The following is a 16,451-nucleotide window of genomic DNA, read 5'->3' on the forward strand; positions in this document are numbered from 1 at the left end:
CCCTTGAGAAGGAGATGGTGAGCTGCCTTTTTGAACTCCTGCAGTCCACCTGCTGTGGGGTCGCCCACAATGCCATTAGTGAGGGAAATCCAAGATTTTAACCCAGCAATAGGGAAGGAGTAGTAATATATTTCCAAGTCAGGATGGTGAGTGTCTTGGAGGGGAACTTGAAAGTGATGTGGTGAAAAAACAGAAAATGCTGGTGAAACTCAGCAGGACTGGCAACAAGTGGGGCAGAGAAACATTTAACATTTTGAGTCTGAAATGATTTCTTCAGAATTGAAAGTGGTTAGAAAATGATGGCTTTTATGCTGTTAACAAAGGAATGTAACAGGTTGCAACTGATGGCGAGGCAACAAAAGTCAAAGTCATTGCTAAATGTGTAGTAGAGGGCTATAGGTGATGAATAGGTGTTAATGGCAGGTGCAGACTTCAGAATGTAGGTCAACTCCTCTGCGTCGAGCCATGCAAACATGTGTGTGTGTGTGTGTGTGTGTGTGTGTGTCAGGGTGGTGGTGGGGGGAGTATTGAGGGGGTTAATCAAAATAGAGCCGAGTTTTCATGATCAGACATTGTTTACATCTATCTGCTGCCCTTGTCCTTCTAGGTGGAAGTGGCCGTGAGTTTGGAAGGTGCTGTCTGAGGATCTTTGGTGAATTTCTGCAGAGCATCTTATATGCACTGTTGCTACTGAGCGTTGTTGGTGGAGGGAGTGGATGTTTATGGATGCAGTGCTAATTAAGGGGGTTGCTTTATCCTGGATGGTGACAAGCTTCTTGAGTGTGGTTGGGGCTGCACTCATCCAGGCAAGTTGGGGGGTATTCCATCACACTCCTGACTTGTGCCCTGTAGATGGTGGACAGGCTTTGTGGTATCAGGAGGTGTGTTACTAGCCATCGTATTTGGCAGTAAGTCATTCATTGCCTGTCATTTTTTTAATTGAAATGTTTGTGATTTCAACAACTAGCCACAATTAAAAAAAAAGAAAATCAAAAGTTGGTTTTATCGAAAGTGCCCAGTGAAGTTTTCCAACTATTGTAACAACCTAGCTGATGTCCTTCAGAGATGTAAAGCTGCCAGGTTATCCAGGTATTGTCCTATGTGCCTTCAGTCTTACTGGTGCAATGAACTTCCCTGCTTTCTCAAGAGCCCCATGGATCACAGTCAGCTTGTCGGACGGGGGGGGGTTGGACAATAAATCTCGTTCTCTTCCAGCAATACCCATATCCAAACTAATCATTTAGTAAAAAGAATGGCTCAATTAGCTTACTCTTACTAACTGTTTGTAATGGTATTTTCTCGCCCTGTGTTGCAAGCTGGAGGATGGGCCTGCAAGCTGTTGCTTCCCCACTTCACTGACGGCGTCCTTCACTGTCAGAGATACCCTCCCCAGTCCAAATATTGAATCGAAGTCCACTCCTTCAAACAGTCGTAAAGCATCCCAGAACACAATCGAGGGAAGGGCAGTTACATCATGCAACTACTGAGCGCTGACCTGATCTTTATTTCATTGTTTCTGCTGGGATCTTGCTGTGCACAAATGACATCAACCCCCACCCTCTCATCACCGAACACCGTTGCCCTCTTTCCACATTGCAGCACTTCCAGGAAGTCTCCGGTGCCTGTGAAAAAGCATTTTGTCTGCGGGGGGTGGAAGGGCACTATACAAATGCAGGTCCTCCATGTTATTGAAAGAAACCTGTTTCGGACAGAGCTGGACACCGGACCCGCCTCCCTCCCCGGGAGGGGGACATTGCCAGCGTATTTAACACTGGAGACCTGTGAAAGGGGGAGAAAAGGCTCCGAAAGCGGCCAGCCTGCATACAGTACGCGGCTAATGTAGCCACAGCGAAAGCTGGAGAGAGAGACAGCTGTCAGACTGGAAGGAGATACAAGGCAGAGCCTGGCTTGTACATTTTATATTATTTTTGTAGCCACGTGGGGATTGTCAGACCCGTTTCCTGGTTGTGTAGAGCTTAAAATGTGCACGTGTCTCACCCCTCACCACCCCCTCTCTCTGGTGTTCCTTGCCAAACTCCTTATATAAATAGTGCAGGCAAGGGATCACATCGAAACTCGGTCTGTGTGGGGAGAGAAGCTGCACTGAAAGCTTTGAGGGGAACTCGGAGCTGTCTGCATATTAAACATGCCATACCTCCCTCCTTGGCTGTCTCTCATCCACCAGCCAGAAGGATTCTTTCACCGGATCGTCAGAGTGAAAGCTCCGCTTATTCAGACAACACGTGGATAAACTTTACTTCCCCTCCTTTACAAAAGAAGTGTCACTTATTCCGCTGAAGTTAACGATCCAGAAAGCGCCACCGTCCAACAGAATATCACGTTTCGTGCCATTTTAAATCCTTTGAGTCCCTCTTTTTGTTGTTGTTTAATATCACCGCCCCGCACATCCCCATTCTCCCGCCCTCTCCTTTCCCTTCCACCTTGATCCCTAAAGGAAAAGGCAAAAGATCCGAGGATTATTTTTTTTTAATATTGCACCGGCCGCCTTCGCTTTCTGTTGTATCCCGGCACAAAGATGCTGCTGGTTTCAGAGATCGCTCTCTTTCTGATTTACACGGCCTTGCTGCAAAGGGACTCCGCTTATGAATCTAGCCAAGACTATTACGATGACTATCAGGAGCTGGGAGAACCGAAGGTAAGGGAGGTATTTTTTTTAAATCATAGAAGTGTACTCTCCTACCCCCTCGGCTGTCTTAGTCTGTTGTTGCTGTCTGGCTACTGTACCACTGTTCAACGAGGAATCACCTTCACTTTCTCACTGGCGCTACAGGAATTTATTACTAGGACCTGGACGGCACAAGCGGCAGCGAATCTGTGGGCGAGAAGGGTGCAGATTGCCGAGCTTTTTCTAACATCTGTGGATTTTTGATACATGTAATGCAATCTCCAGTCATAATCTGACACTTATGCAACTTTTTAACATAGATGTAACTTTTATTGTACTTTGTAACTTTGTAATAACAAAAGTTTTCCAATATACTTTTTATGCGCATTTCAGTAAAATCGAACGTTTGTGTAACTATATATTCTGCACCATTAATACATATTTTGCATTTTTTAATACATCACGTGAATTTTCAATGCATGTAAATAATTTTAATGCATATTTTCCGAGCCATATACACTTTCGGCACACTACTTTGGATTACATTCCGTATACATATTTATATGAAATAGTTGGCATTTGTAGTATCTGGGAATTTGTCTCCCTCTGAGGTAAGGACACAACAGAGTGGTGAACTGCTCACAGGAGATAGGGTCCCTGGAAGATTTGCTCTGGGTGTTAACTGAACTCTGGCGGAGTTTCGCTGCGACCTTCCACCAGCTCCTTGTAGGTCAGGAACACCTACCTCCCCGCACAGACGGGCCAAAGGTTTCAGTTTAGAAGAGAGGGGGAAAAAAAATCCCAGTCTGCTAACAGACGGGGGCGTGGATCCTATGGCTCTCTACATTAGAATGAAGCTCGCTGAGAAATTTAGGAAGTGGCATATTCAAAATGCACGGAGAACCTCTCTCTCCTTCATTTCGACTGAATTAACATGGTATGCCCGTCAACTTTCTCTCACAAAGTCCCAGGTTTGCCACAAGATAGACTTTCAAGAGTGGGAGATACAAATTTGAGGCACGGGGATTTATAAATCAAAGGCTCCTTCTTTAGACTTTGAGAAACATTTTGTTAAAACGAGAAAGCAGTAATTGTGTGTGTGTGTGTCGGTGGGTCAGAAGCAGTAAGGAAAAACGGGTTGAGAAATGTAACACAACGAGGAACCCAGCCTCTCTCCAGCGATTTGTAGAAACGAATTCCACCCACTGATGTTCTGAAGAGAGAGAGAGTAACAGGGATAATCTTGTGAGTTGGAGACAGTCCGTGGAAATTTGACAATTCCTGTTGAAGGTGTATAGGTGTCAATAATTTAAAATGATAGAGGAGGAGGGAGTGTGGACTGGCTATATGAAGAACAGATTCATAGAAGATGATGGTAACTGATACGGATAAGGGGTGCAGGAGGGAGGGAGAAGGAACAGAACTGGACACAAGTTAAGAAAGAGAATCTGCATTAATACATAAAGAAAGCAAGAATGAATACAGCGAGAGAACGGTTGCACTGACAGGGCTTCACAGGAAGAGAGGGAGGGGGAGGGCAAAATAAAAGGAAAGGACAAGAGGAGGGAAATCATATATACAAATTCAGCAGCCAGCATTTAAGAGTGAGAATAGCGCCCAGATGCACACAAAGACAAATGGAGATCCCGCACAGGGAATTCTCACGCCTAGGCGGATCTCTTTTCCTCACTCAATAAAAACTGAAACAATTGTGGATGCTGTACATCAGGAACAAAAACAGAAGTTGCTGGAAAAGCTCAGTAGGTCTGGCAGCAATTCTTCACATGCTGCCAGACCTGCTGAGCTTTTCCAGCAACTTCTGTTTTTGTTCTCTTTTCCTCACTGTCTCACACAAATGCACAATGCAGAATCTGAGACACACGCTCAGGTATAGAAAGTCAGTGACCAACAAATACATTTCAGTGACATACGTAGAGACAAGCAATTAAAAAGTGGCAGAGAGAGAAAAAAAACAGAAAATAATGCAAAGGTTGAAGTGCCCACTCAAAGGTAGAGATGCATACAGCACTACCAGACTTGTCAAATTCGCTTAAGTATAAGGCTTTTTTGTAAATTGGTGGGGGACTTTCATTGGCAAGAGAATGTTGTTATCTGGGATGGTACACTTTCACATGAAGGAAGTGATCCCTTTCTCCATTCAGAGTGAAAATGTGAGAGAAGTATTTTGACTTAGTGATTCCCTGCTTGAGGTGCATTCTGCTGAAGCCAGAGCGAAAATATTAACATTTCCGAGGGAGATACCGAGACAGCCTTGAATCTCATACGTACCCGCAGGGACAAAGACAGGGAAAGAGAATGAGATGCAATTGAGACACCATGACATGTCAGAGAAATCGATTTTCGGTGATAGACAGCGAACGCGTAAGAAATGTGTAAATGATTGCAGGTTTTAACGACCTAATTACACGTTTAGAAAATCTAGGAGGAGCTGAAGTTAGGATTCTGCTGTTTTGAAAGGTAAAAGGAGTTCTCTCTTTGCTGTCATAGCTGGAGGGCGCTATCACTCACTGAATGAGGCTACTGTAACTTAGATCCCCTGCTTAGCTGATTAAAACGTTATGTGATTTTTTTTAAAAGGTTGTGGATTACAGATGGTGTGTTTATGGCATTTTGCAGAGTGGGTTACAGCTGAAAGCATTTGTCAACACCACTGCAAATGTCTTAACCTCTCTCTGCTGATGCTGTTAGTTGCCAGATACACAACGTATTTTCCCAACAACTGTCGTTGCTTCTCCAACCTTTTCTCTCTCCTGTCCCGTTTTGTCCCTTTCTCAGTCTCACCTTCCTTGTCTTTTCCAGCTTTTTATAGTTCTTTCCTCTCTGTTCCATTGTCACTCAGAAATCTAAATTCTGCAGTTAGAAGTTAAGAAGAGCTTGGGGGAATGGTTTCAGCAGGGCATATTCCCTTTAAAGTGAGTATTTTTGACATGATAATATGTGCAAGAGATGTGGCAAAATAACTTGATGCAATTCACACCTTTTGGTTGTGTGCTTAAACAAATGAGAAAGGGCTGGCTCAAACGATAATTGCACTCTTGCCAAAAAAAAGCTATAATTTAGCCATAAAAGTTCAACAAAGGTCTCCATGTGTTATGAAAGCTAGTATGTAGCATCGAGACTGAATTTTCAAGTGCCTGCTGCACTTATGGAGTGCTACATCTGTCCCTTTATAATCCCATAAATTAAAACCAATAAGTTACTTGCTAGTTTTTCTTTTATCTCATTACATTAAGCGACCTTGCAGTGTTCACATTTGCTGTTGTGTTTCACTATGTTGCAACAATAACAATATCTCAAAAACACTAACTCACTGATGGTAGTACTTTGGAATGTCACTGCATATTGGTGAAATTTCTTTTTTGATGCTTTTCCTTCCTTGCCTTATTGCACGACAGAAATGCACTGCAGTTTTGTACCCCCTCAAACCTGTGACAGCATTCGGCTGCAGCGTTGTTGCAGGGAGCTATGCATTTTGACTGCAGATTGACAGCTGAAACAGGCCTACCAAGTTTAAAACTGTAAACTTGCTCAGCCATTGTGAATAATGCTAACATGTCAAATGAAGCTGGTTGCATGTGGATATTGTGATTTGAAATCATATAGCACAGCTTAATTATGTGGTTTCTACCACAGAGCAATAAGTCCAACCAATATTACTGAAGCATTCATGAACTGTGCACTATAAGAGCAGCCAAAGAAGAGAATTACTCTCAAAGGGGTTGACGTCTGCCAAATTGACAGAAAGCTATTTTTATAAACCTATAATTACATTATCCAAGGCAATTGTGACTATCATGACAATAGCTGCAATGGTCTGCCCTGCTTCCCCACCATTGGCGATAGCAGCCTGGGGAAAGCTAACATTATCTTATCACACACTGCAATGTGCAAATTTATCTTTCAACTTCAAGAAAAAGCCAAGTTCCTTGACGTGAAGCAAGATAAGGAGTTGCAGAGACCACAAATAACTTTGCTGTTGGTTTATATAAACATTCCTAATTTTGGGCAGTGAAAAATATTGTCCCGGCCTTAATAATTAGCTCAGAAATTGCCAAAAGGGTAACGGGCATAAATGATTCATGTGTTAAAACAAACCCATCAATTCGAGTTAAAGGAGTTCTAATTCTCCTGGATGTTTTTCTTTACAAAGGACTATGGATGCACTTTTTGCAGCAATTTCTATTGTTTTTTTCTTTGAGCTTCGTCTTGACTCAAATAATTACCTTCCTACTGTGAGATTAGTCATTATGTGCCCTAAAATTGTGGAGTGACACCACTAACACATGTGAACCTTATCTCAGCAATTTTGGGCTGGTATTTTATGTTACAATTATGTGATTTATGGTCCTGATGTGAAAATGAACAGTGGAGGTGCAGAAATATAAAATGGAAATGTGGGAATCTCCCACCTCAAAGTAATAAATACTTCAGAAAGATTCTAAAATTTGTTTTTTTTAAACTTTTGCTTTCTGTCTATTGTCTCTCATTCTTAAACCGTGTTCTTCCTTCCTTTCTCTATTATCCTTTCTGTAAGGAATTGGTGTTAGCTTCTTTCAGTTTGCTTCTTTCTCTGTTCTTCTACTTCTTTGGTTACAGCGATAGACTTGATGCTGAAGAGGTCCTTACTACTCTGATAACCTCCTTATCAGCTCTCACTTATCACACTTACCGTACTTTTGCAGTGCAAAAATAAATGAGCGGATGGATACATTAAAAAGTCGAATTGCACCAGCAACACCAGGGCCAATATAAAACATCAATTTCAGTATAAATGTGCTTTTACTGCATTAGGCATTCAGTAAAGGCAATTTTCAGAATTGAATATATTGTTAAAACTAATGTTTTCAGAGTGAATATGCTGATAAATTATTTGATGAGCTATACGACAGCATCAGCTTCTTTATTGCACATGGAAAATCCTTGTGCAGTGAAGTCATATGGTGACTCAGTGTTAGGCAAGTAGTGTTAGGAACTTGGGTTCAATTCCAGCCTCACAACTGTCTGTGTGCACTTTGCACATGCTCCCTGTGTCTGCATTGGTTTCTTTCCCAAAGTCTAAAGATATGCATGTTAGGTGAATTGCCAGTAGTGTGCAGGTTAAGTGGGTTAGCCATGGGAAATATAGGATAGAGGGGTGGTCCTTGGTGGGATGCTGTTCAGAGGATTGGTGTGGGCTGAATGGCCTTTTTCCACACTGTAGGGATTTTATGATGTACAAAATAATGGGAATTAGTGACACACCTTACTGTTGATGTGAGGGAAGACTAATGAATGGTAAATTATATGCTGAAGTCACGTACACGGAATAGTTCCAACTTGTTTTCCAATCTATATCATGCTATTAAAATTGTTTTGTTTCGCTGTTGTTTAATTATTTTATGGCATGGAATAGAAACAGTCCTTTTAGAATTAATTTCAAAATAGCTCAATATTAAGGAGTGCTAGTATTGCAGGTATGAGTGCAAATTTCCCTGCCAGCAGCAAAAGAATAGCATGACAAAGCCCATCAATTTCTGGAGTAAGTATCTTTGGGTAATATATTGGTCAAAATGATGCAAATGGCTGCCAGTGCTGGAAAATTGGAGTCCTTATACCAGATGATCTTATGGTCTTATGATGCCCTCAAATTTCCTGTGCATGTCAATTTGGAAGAAACTAGGAAAAGTAAATAGAAAATTTTAAGACTAACTTTACTAGCTCAAGTCATCTCAAACATAAGGAGCCAATTAAGCCAGACCTCAGAGGATGGACAGTCCTCTGTGTGTTGCACTTTACCCATTCCATCCGCAACTCAACCAACATGACAAAATATCTTGATCCAAATTTTCATTCTAAAAGTGGCAACAGCCTCACCAGTTTAGCACATATTTTATAAATGTTGTGGCACTAAAACAATGCCACATAATTAAATCTGTACAAACTATAAAATCAAAGTTTAATACCCAAGCAGGGTTTCAAACAAACTTTGATTCAGAAGTTGGCTCCAAGCCTGAAGCATCAGGGACACTTTTTCCTTAACCTACCAGGCAGAAAATCCACAATCTGAATGCCAGTTTCACACCTTGTCTAATATTAGCGACCACCCATTGGAGAGGAAAATTCATGGGCAGTATAAACAACGTTTCTCTTGATTGGTTGCCTGACATGTGGGTTCTCTTAATGTTGGAATTTTATAAATGATCATACACTGACAAGTAAGGATAATATATTTCTGCTGAGTAATCCAGTTATGAGGAAAAGTAATCAATCAAATGCATCAGTAACCTTTGCCTTTTTCTCTGCAGAAGCTACATGTTGGGTATTTGTATAATTTTTGATTTTGTCTCACACTTGAACTTCTGGAGAATTTTTTTTCTTCTGTGAGAATAATATTGTTCTTTTTTTTAAATCAGACTTGGAAATACAGCAGCCTGCTGGTATGGGTTAAATTCTGAGAATAAAGTATCATATTCAATAGCTGGCGCCTGACATTCATTCAGTACTCTGCCTTGTCGTTTGTGTCGAGCGATCCTTTAATTGTGCTGTTGCAGCTTAAAAATAACATTGATGATAGTTGCTGCATATTTGGGATGACAGCACAAAGTGATGCATGCAGTATCTGTGGAATGCATAAATACTTTGATGAAATAAATATGAATGAACTAATAATTTTTTTTATATATCCATTATGTCAATTCTAAAAAGTTCTGAATTGTGTAGCTGGGTGATGAACTGATTGGTCAGCAAGTGAGTCAAAGATATTGCCCACTAACTTATTCACTTAATGGTAGGGCCCTGGCGAATGTCACTAACCAAAGAAACCTATGGGTGCAGGTGCATAGATCCACAGTTAGACAGAGTGGTGAAGAAGTCATTTGGCATGCTCACCTTCATTGGTCAGAAGACTGAGTATAGGAGCTAGAACATCATGTTGCAGGACATTGTACAGGACATTGCTGAGGCCACTTTTGGAATATTGTGTACAATTTTAGACACCCTTCTATAGGAAGGATATTGTTAAAGTTGAGAGGGTGCAGAAAAGGTTTACAATGATGTTGCCAGGGTTAGAGGGTTTGAGTGATAGAAAAAGGGGTGAATAGGCCAGGGCTTTCTTCCCTGGAGTATCAGAGACTGAGGTGTGACCCTATAGAAGTTTACAAAATCATGAGGGACATGGATAGGGTAAATAGCCAAGGTCTTTTTCCTAGGGCTGGGAAATCCAAAACAAGAGAGCGTAAGTTTAAGGTGACAGGAGGAAGATGTAAAAAGGACCTGAGGAGTAACTTTTTTCACACAGAGGGCGGTACGTGCATAGAACAAGCTGCCAGAGGAAATGGGGGCTGGTAGAATTACAGCTGTTAAAAGAACATCAGAGCATAAGAGCTAGGAGCAGGAGTAGGCCATCCGGCCCCTCGACCCTGCCCTGCCATTTAATAAGATCATGGCGGATCTTTTTGAGACTCAGCTCCACTTACCTGCCCACTCACCATAGCCCTTAATTCCTTTACTGTAAAAGTCATCTGTATAGGTATATGAATAGGAGGGGTTTAGAGGGATATGGACCAAACTCTGGCACATGGGACTGGTCAGTTTGGGATGTCTGGCCAACGCCGATAAGTTGACTGAAAGGTCTGTTTCCGTGTTGCATTAATCTAGGACTCTATAAATCTATCCTGCTAACCTGTTCAAGTTTTAAGTAGATTTTGTGAAATTACAAAGAAAACAAACATTGGCAGTTCTTTTTAACAGAAGTATTACTCAAATTCAAATGAATATTAGTGAGTAACTCTTCAGATTCTGTATAAGCATTAATTTGCAGTTGCAGCCCTAGTTCTACTGTTAACATCCAAGTGAAATTGTTCAGAATAATTTTGCTACTGTGTTGAAGCTCCTTCCCAAGCAAGGGATTCAGTTTTGACCCATTCATCAAGACATTTATGCTGATCAGCTCTTATTGGGTTGGTGTGTGCCCAATGTGAGGGCAGGCTGCTGTTAATTATTTCTTTTATGGAATGGCGGGGTCAGATCACCTACAATTTAGCAAACTGTTGGGCTGCATAGCATCTTCTCATGTTGTAGCCATTGATACTAATTAGTGTATGACCCTTGACCACAGTTAGTAGTGGAGATAATGGTTGTCTTACATAATCTCTGAAATGTGTCATGATTATTTACCAGCCTGGTTTTAGCAACCATGTCCCTGACTTAATCCGTTTGTCCACATTTATCCATTTGAACTGGCGATGTCTCCAAGCATGCACTCACATTACCAAATTAGCAGCAGTGCAAAGCCAGAACCATTTTTCATCATTTAGAGACAATATTTAGCCCTCAATAAACATCACTGGAATTGATCATATGGTTATTATCACAGTGCTGTTGGTGTGCACAAATTGGACGACATGTTTACTCTATTAAAGTCTAAATGTAAACAGTTACAAAATGCTTTGGGGATGTCCTGAGGTCAGACAAGGTGTTATATAAATGAAAACATTTTTTTCCTTAAATATTTTGTTAGCCTAACCCCAACAAGCTAGAGCAAGCATTAACAAGTAATTGGTATTGGGTGGGGAGGGTAAGCGGGGTGGGAGAGAATAATAAGTGGCATGTTGTGTCCATCTGTCCAGTGGGCTGTTTAGCTTATCTAAAGTACTGGTGGCCCTGATTACTGCCAGAGAGAAAGCACATTACAAGCCTTTCACTGCGTTATATATTATTTTAAATCCATTAAGTGAAAACTTGTGTGTGTAGTTACCTAAATTGGACCACTTCACTGGCAAGCAAACTACAAAATAAATCTAGTATTCAGCAGTAATGTTCTGTCATTAAGAGTGCAATAATTTTGGAAGCTGTTTATAAATCAAAATTACTGTTTGGGCTGTGCATGGCAATGCCTCTGGGTAGCAGCCTCAACGTGCAAGCATCAAATTTTCATATTTTATCAATTTAGAAAATTATTTAAAACAGTTTCTGGCTGAAGTACTGCACATTGTGGGAACATAAGGAGAAGAGAAGGTCACTTAGTGTTCCTGGAGTCCATTCTGTCATTTATTTAGAAATGTGGCTGATCTCAAATTCAGCTACAAGCCATGATTTCTTAACTGTTAATACCTTTTCAGTCAAAAGTCTGTCAACCTCCGGCTTGATATTTTCAGTTGACCCATAGTTTCAATCGACTCAAAACCAGAAATCTCTGAAGATCTGGCAGCATCTGTGGAGGAAAGACAGAGTTAAAGTTTTGGGCCTGGTGACACACCTTCAGAACTGATTGTAGCTAGGAAAAAGTTGGTATATATGCTGAAGATGAGGTGGGGAGAGGAAGATGAACAAACGAAAGGTGGCGATGGAGCCCAGGGAGACAGAGAGACAGTTAGGCAGACAAAGGAATGGGTAAAGGTCAGGCTGGGATAAACAATAGCTGCAAATGGGGTCTGTTAGTGGTTGACAATGCATTGATTGTGGTAGCAGCCCATGTAATGACATGGCCTGTTACGTGGAGATTGGGGTAAGAACATGGGAGAACGTGCTTAGACCCCAAAATTGTTGAATTCGATATTGAGCCCTGACCGAAGCAAGGTCATCTATAGGCTGTCTCATGAGACAGTCAAAGATTCCCACCATTCCCTCTTACCTCCATGACAACCTGGTTCACTCCTCCATCGAACCTAACACTCCACCAACCACAAAGCACGTTCCCATGCAACTGCAGAAGGTGTAACACTTGCCATTCACCTCCCCACTCACTGTTTAGGGTCCCAAACACACATTTCAGGTGAAGCAGCATTTTCCTTGTACTTCTTTCAATCTGGCCTGTTGCATTAGCTGCTCACACTGTGGTCCCCTTTACATTGGGTGAGACTAAATATAGACTGTGTGACCACTTCAATAATAACTCCAGCCTTCCAGTTGATTACCGTTTCAATAAACCATCTTGCTGCCATGCTGACATTGTTGCCCTAGACCAGGCTTCCACTGAAACTTTACACAGAGTGGTGGAACAGCACCCCATTTTCCATTTGCGTACCATACAGCCTTCAGGACTCAATACTGAGTTCAACAGCTTTAGCACATACGCATTGCCTTCTACTTTGATTTCACAGACCCCATCTAATCCTGTCTCTTGTTTTTGGCTTGTTGGATTTGTTTGTAATGGAATTTACCTATTTTCTCATAACTTAAACCTATCATTAATGTCAATTTAACATCCCCATATTTTCTCTATGGCCATTAGAACTTTGTCTTCTGCTCTGGACACCATCACTGTCTGTTCAACTTGTTCCACTGCTTCCTTCTTTTATCAGCAGGATAAGAAACAAAGTTTTCTAGCCGTTTCAGCTCCAAAGAAGTGTAATTGGATTTGAAATCTTAACTCTGTTATTTTCTCCGCAGATGCAGCCAGACCTTCTGAGTTGTTCCAGCATTTTCTGTTTTAATAACAGGAGAAGGGCATTGCTTTGGTCTGTCAGTTTGATATTATTCGTTACCTTGAGTCCATGACTGTGCTTTCATCTTGTGCCTCCTTTTCAGCACCCCAAACTTTGCCTGGCACATCAAATGCCTTTAAAGTAATCAGCAGGGATATTGCAACAAATAATGCTTATTTCAAACTGAAATATAAGTACACTACAATTGTAATAAGAAATATTAAACTTCACTTTGTTTGACCAGAATTTCAGTGTAAGACGTGAGATAGTTTCAATAAACATAACCATTCAATATTTGGCTCAAAACGGAAAAGAACATAAAGCTTCTGACCCACACTTTGGAAACATTATCACTTCTGATTCTTGAGAGGTGGCAGGGTAGAAAAATCAAGTTCAAAACTGTGGGTGGTAGAAAATGGCAGCAGGACAATTATTGCTTGGTATGAGGTCAAAGGATTTTCTTTTCCCACTTGCAGCTAGAATTGATTCAGTGGAATCTGTCTGAATTTGAGATTAAGACTGCAGTCGTTCCTGAGATCCAGGATTTCTTCTTCCTCTTTCAAAGAGAAACTCACAGTTAGTTGGAGTAAGCGATTCAGAACTGAGACAAGGAAGAATTTCATCACTCAAACAGATGTGAACCTGTGGAATTCTCTCCCACAGGAAGCTTTTGGGGCCAGTTCATTTGATATATTCAAGAGAGAGCTGGACGTGGTCCTTGCAGCTAAAGGAATCAAGGGGTATGGGGAGAGAGCGGGAATGGAATACGAGATTGCATGATCAGCCATGTTCATCATCAGCAATCGTGCAGGCTCAAAGGGCCAAATGGCTTACTTCTACAACTATTTTCCATGTTTTTGTAAGTCCCAGATGATTTGAAATAATGCCTGCGCTTATCTTGAATTGAGCACAAATGTTGCTCCACAAATGAAAGCAATCTTTCATCTGGGTTTAAACCAGAAGAATGTTTGAACATTTGAAGCCCAGACTCTCCTCTCCAAGTTTTAATTTGAATCTATTTAGCTTGTCTGTGTATGTCAGTATGGTCCTGATATGTCCTTGCAGCCTCTGATTAGGCTTATTCAGGTGCTCAAATCCATCAGCAAAGTAAGGCTGCAGCCAGATGCTGGGATTCATTGTGCATGAATGACCTCAATTCTCCTTTCAGTCCATAAACAATTGACAGAACTTTGTGCCTCTTGAGATCCAGTGATCGCCAGTGCGATAGAGAAAGAATTGATGGTCTGCCCTCATTTCTTTGCATAGAACTGAAAAAAAAGCTGTCATGCTTGTTGAACTTGATGATTTTCACATTTAGTTGGCAAGCTACATGACACGAGAGCCTCTCTGTCAAGAAAGCAGTGAGGGATTTGAACCTCTGGGTTTCCACATTGTACTTTGGACGCATTCCCTGTCATTGCACTGCAGCTCGCACACTTATGAAGTCCTGCTGTGGAATTCCATTTGTTTTAAATATTTGTTGCTCTCTCTGAATGTTTCTTCGTTATTTGCTGTAGACGCTCTTTGCAAAATAAATAATGCACTTTCAAACTGACCTCCTCACTGAGCTGAACAACAGCAGTCAGCTGTGCACAACTGTCAATGGATGTAGATTCTTCAGGCCACAGGAAAAACTTTCCTGACCCATGTATTTTCAGGATCAGTGCTGCCTTTGTGACCTGTGCGTTGTCTTCGGTGCACATGCTGACGGTGTTATTTGAATGTGAGACTGTTGCCTCTTTTGCTGCTTCTTTGCCGATCAGCGTGCAATCAATTTCCTGGCAAGTGGATGGATGGAGAGTTTCAACAATTGCATGTTGCTTTTTTGCTTTGCCAATCAATCTGGCAACATTGCAGCTGGCTTCTTGAGCACAAGCCGATACTTTTGCTGGTTATCTCATGAGAAAGCTTTGCTTTGCGTTCTGTTCTTGCAACTTTTTGTAACATGTTGTTTTGGGGTTAAGTGGGATGCTTTGTGTAGAGATGCCGTTCCTGTTTGCTTGGAACCTTGGTTTAATTTTACAATAAGGTGGAACCTGTATGGACTGTAAGCAAAACATGGAATGAGCATAATTATTTCAATTAAGTGTGTCCAAACAACAGCCTGATGACGTTCTCCACCAACAACAGCTCCCTTTGGCAGAATTTTACAGTTGTCTGGACAAGATGCAGTTTCTCCAATTGAGAATGACGCACGCAAAAAAAACGGAGTTTTGTTTAGTTTGACATGCTGTGCAAATAAACAAGCCTTTTCTACATTGACTTTAAACAAAGTCAGTTCGATCAACCCTTAACCATGTCCATCTCGGTGACGTTTTGCGACTTGCAACCGCGAATCTCAAACCTGATATCATCCAGATCCTGAAGTACAAGTTTAAGCCACCCACCCTGTATAAAACATTGCAGCCAACACTCCAAGGTAGTAGGAACTGCCAATACTGGAGTCTGAGATAACAAGGTGTGGAGCTCGAGGAAGACAGCGGGCCAGGCAGCATCAGAGGAGCAGCAATGCTGCAGTTTCGGGTCTGGGTCCAGATCCAAACTGTCAGCCTTCCTGCACTTCTGATGCTGCCTGGCCTGCTGTATTCCACCAGCTTCACACCTTGTTATCGCAGCCAACACTCTGACTGCCATGAACCCTTGTTACTTAAAACAATATTGTTATTTAGTGTTCGGTCAGCTGACCAGCTGATTTACAATGCAGAGTGACCCAGGTCCAATTCCCACACCAGCTGAGGTTAGCCGGAAGGTCCCACTTTCTTAGCTTCACCCCATGCTCAAGTTATGGTGATTCTCAGGTTAAACACACCACCAATTTTCTGTCTGAAATGAGAGAGGAGAACTATGGTGATTTTACCTTTGCTGATGATGATCCTCATGTTACGCCACGATTGGTCATCTCTCTCTGAGGGGAGAGCTACACTGTGGTGGTAGGACTATGGAGACTTTACTTTTAGAAAGTGTGTTTTCACACAATTCTGCTTGAGGCTGGGTTACATTGGGTTTCTATATATGTCCTGTCATTTATAGCCTGTTAGTTAATGTGGCCCTCAATGCAAAATGTTCGGACTCCCTTAGTTTACATTGTAGCTATTGCTTTGCATGTTATTAACATACTTTTCTTCAAAGAAAGGTAAACATCAGTTCCTCGCTGTGAAAATTAATTTTAACAAGCCATACCAACATCAGCAACAGAGACCAAAGACTCTCTATTAAACTAAGCAACAGGAATATTGATGACTGTATCGGCGCCGCCTCTTGCTCCCCAGAGGAGCTCGAACAGTTCATCCACTTCACCAACACCTTCCACCCCAACCTTCAGTTCACCTGGGCCATCTCCAACACATCCCTCACCTTCCTGGACCTCTCAGTCTCCATCTCAGGCAACCAGCTTGTAACTG

General features: G+C 41.7%; 1 protein-coding gene across 1 annotated transcript in view; it reads left to right on the forward strand.

Moving 5' to 3' along the window:
- The first annotated feature begins 1,779 nt into the window (after positions 1–1,779).
- Positions 1,780–16,451, forward strand: part of vegfc (vascular endothelial growth factor c) — a 213,030-nt gene continuing 198,358 nt past the window's right edge. The window contains exon 1 of the mRNA XM_048525761.2: positions 1,780–2,656. Coding sequence (XP_048381718.1) covers positions 2,537–2,656 — 120 coding nt within the window. The 5' untranslated portion in view covers positions 1,780–2,536. The remainder of the gene's footprint in view (positions 2,657–16,451) is intronic.

Source organism: Stegostoma tigrinum, chromosome 3, assembly GCF_030684315.1.
Source record: "Stegostoma tigrinum isolate sSteTig4 chromosome 3, sSteTig4.hap1, whole genome shotgun sequence".
In the NCBI taxonomy this organism is placed as follows: domain Eukaryota; kingdom Metazoa; phylum Chordata; class Chondrichthyes; order Orectolobiformes; family Stegostomatidae; genus Stegostoma; species Stegostoma tigrinum.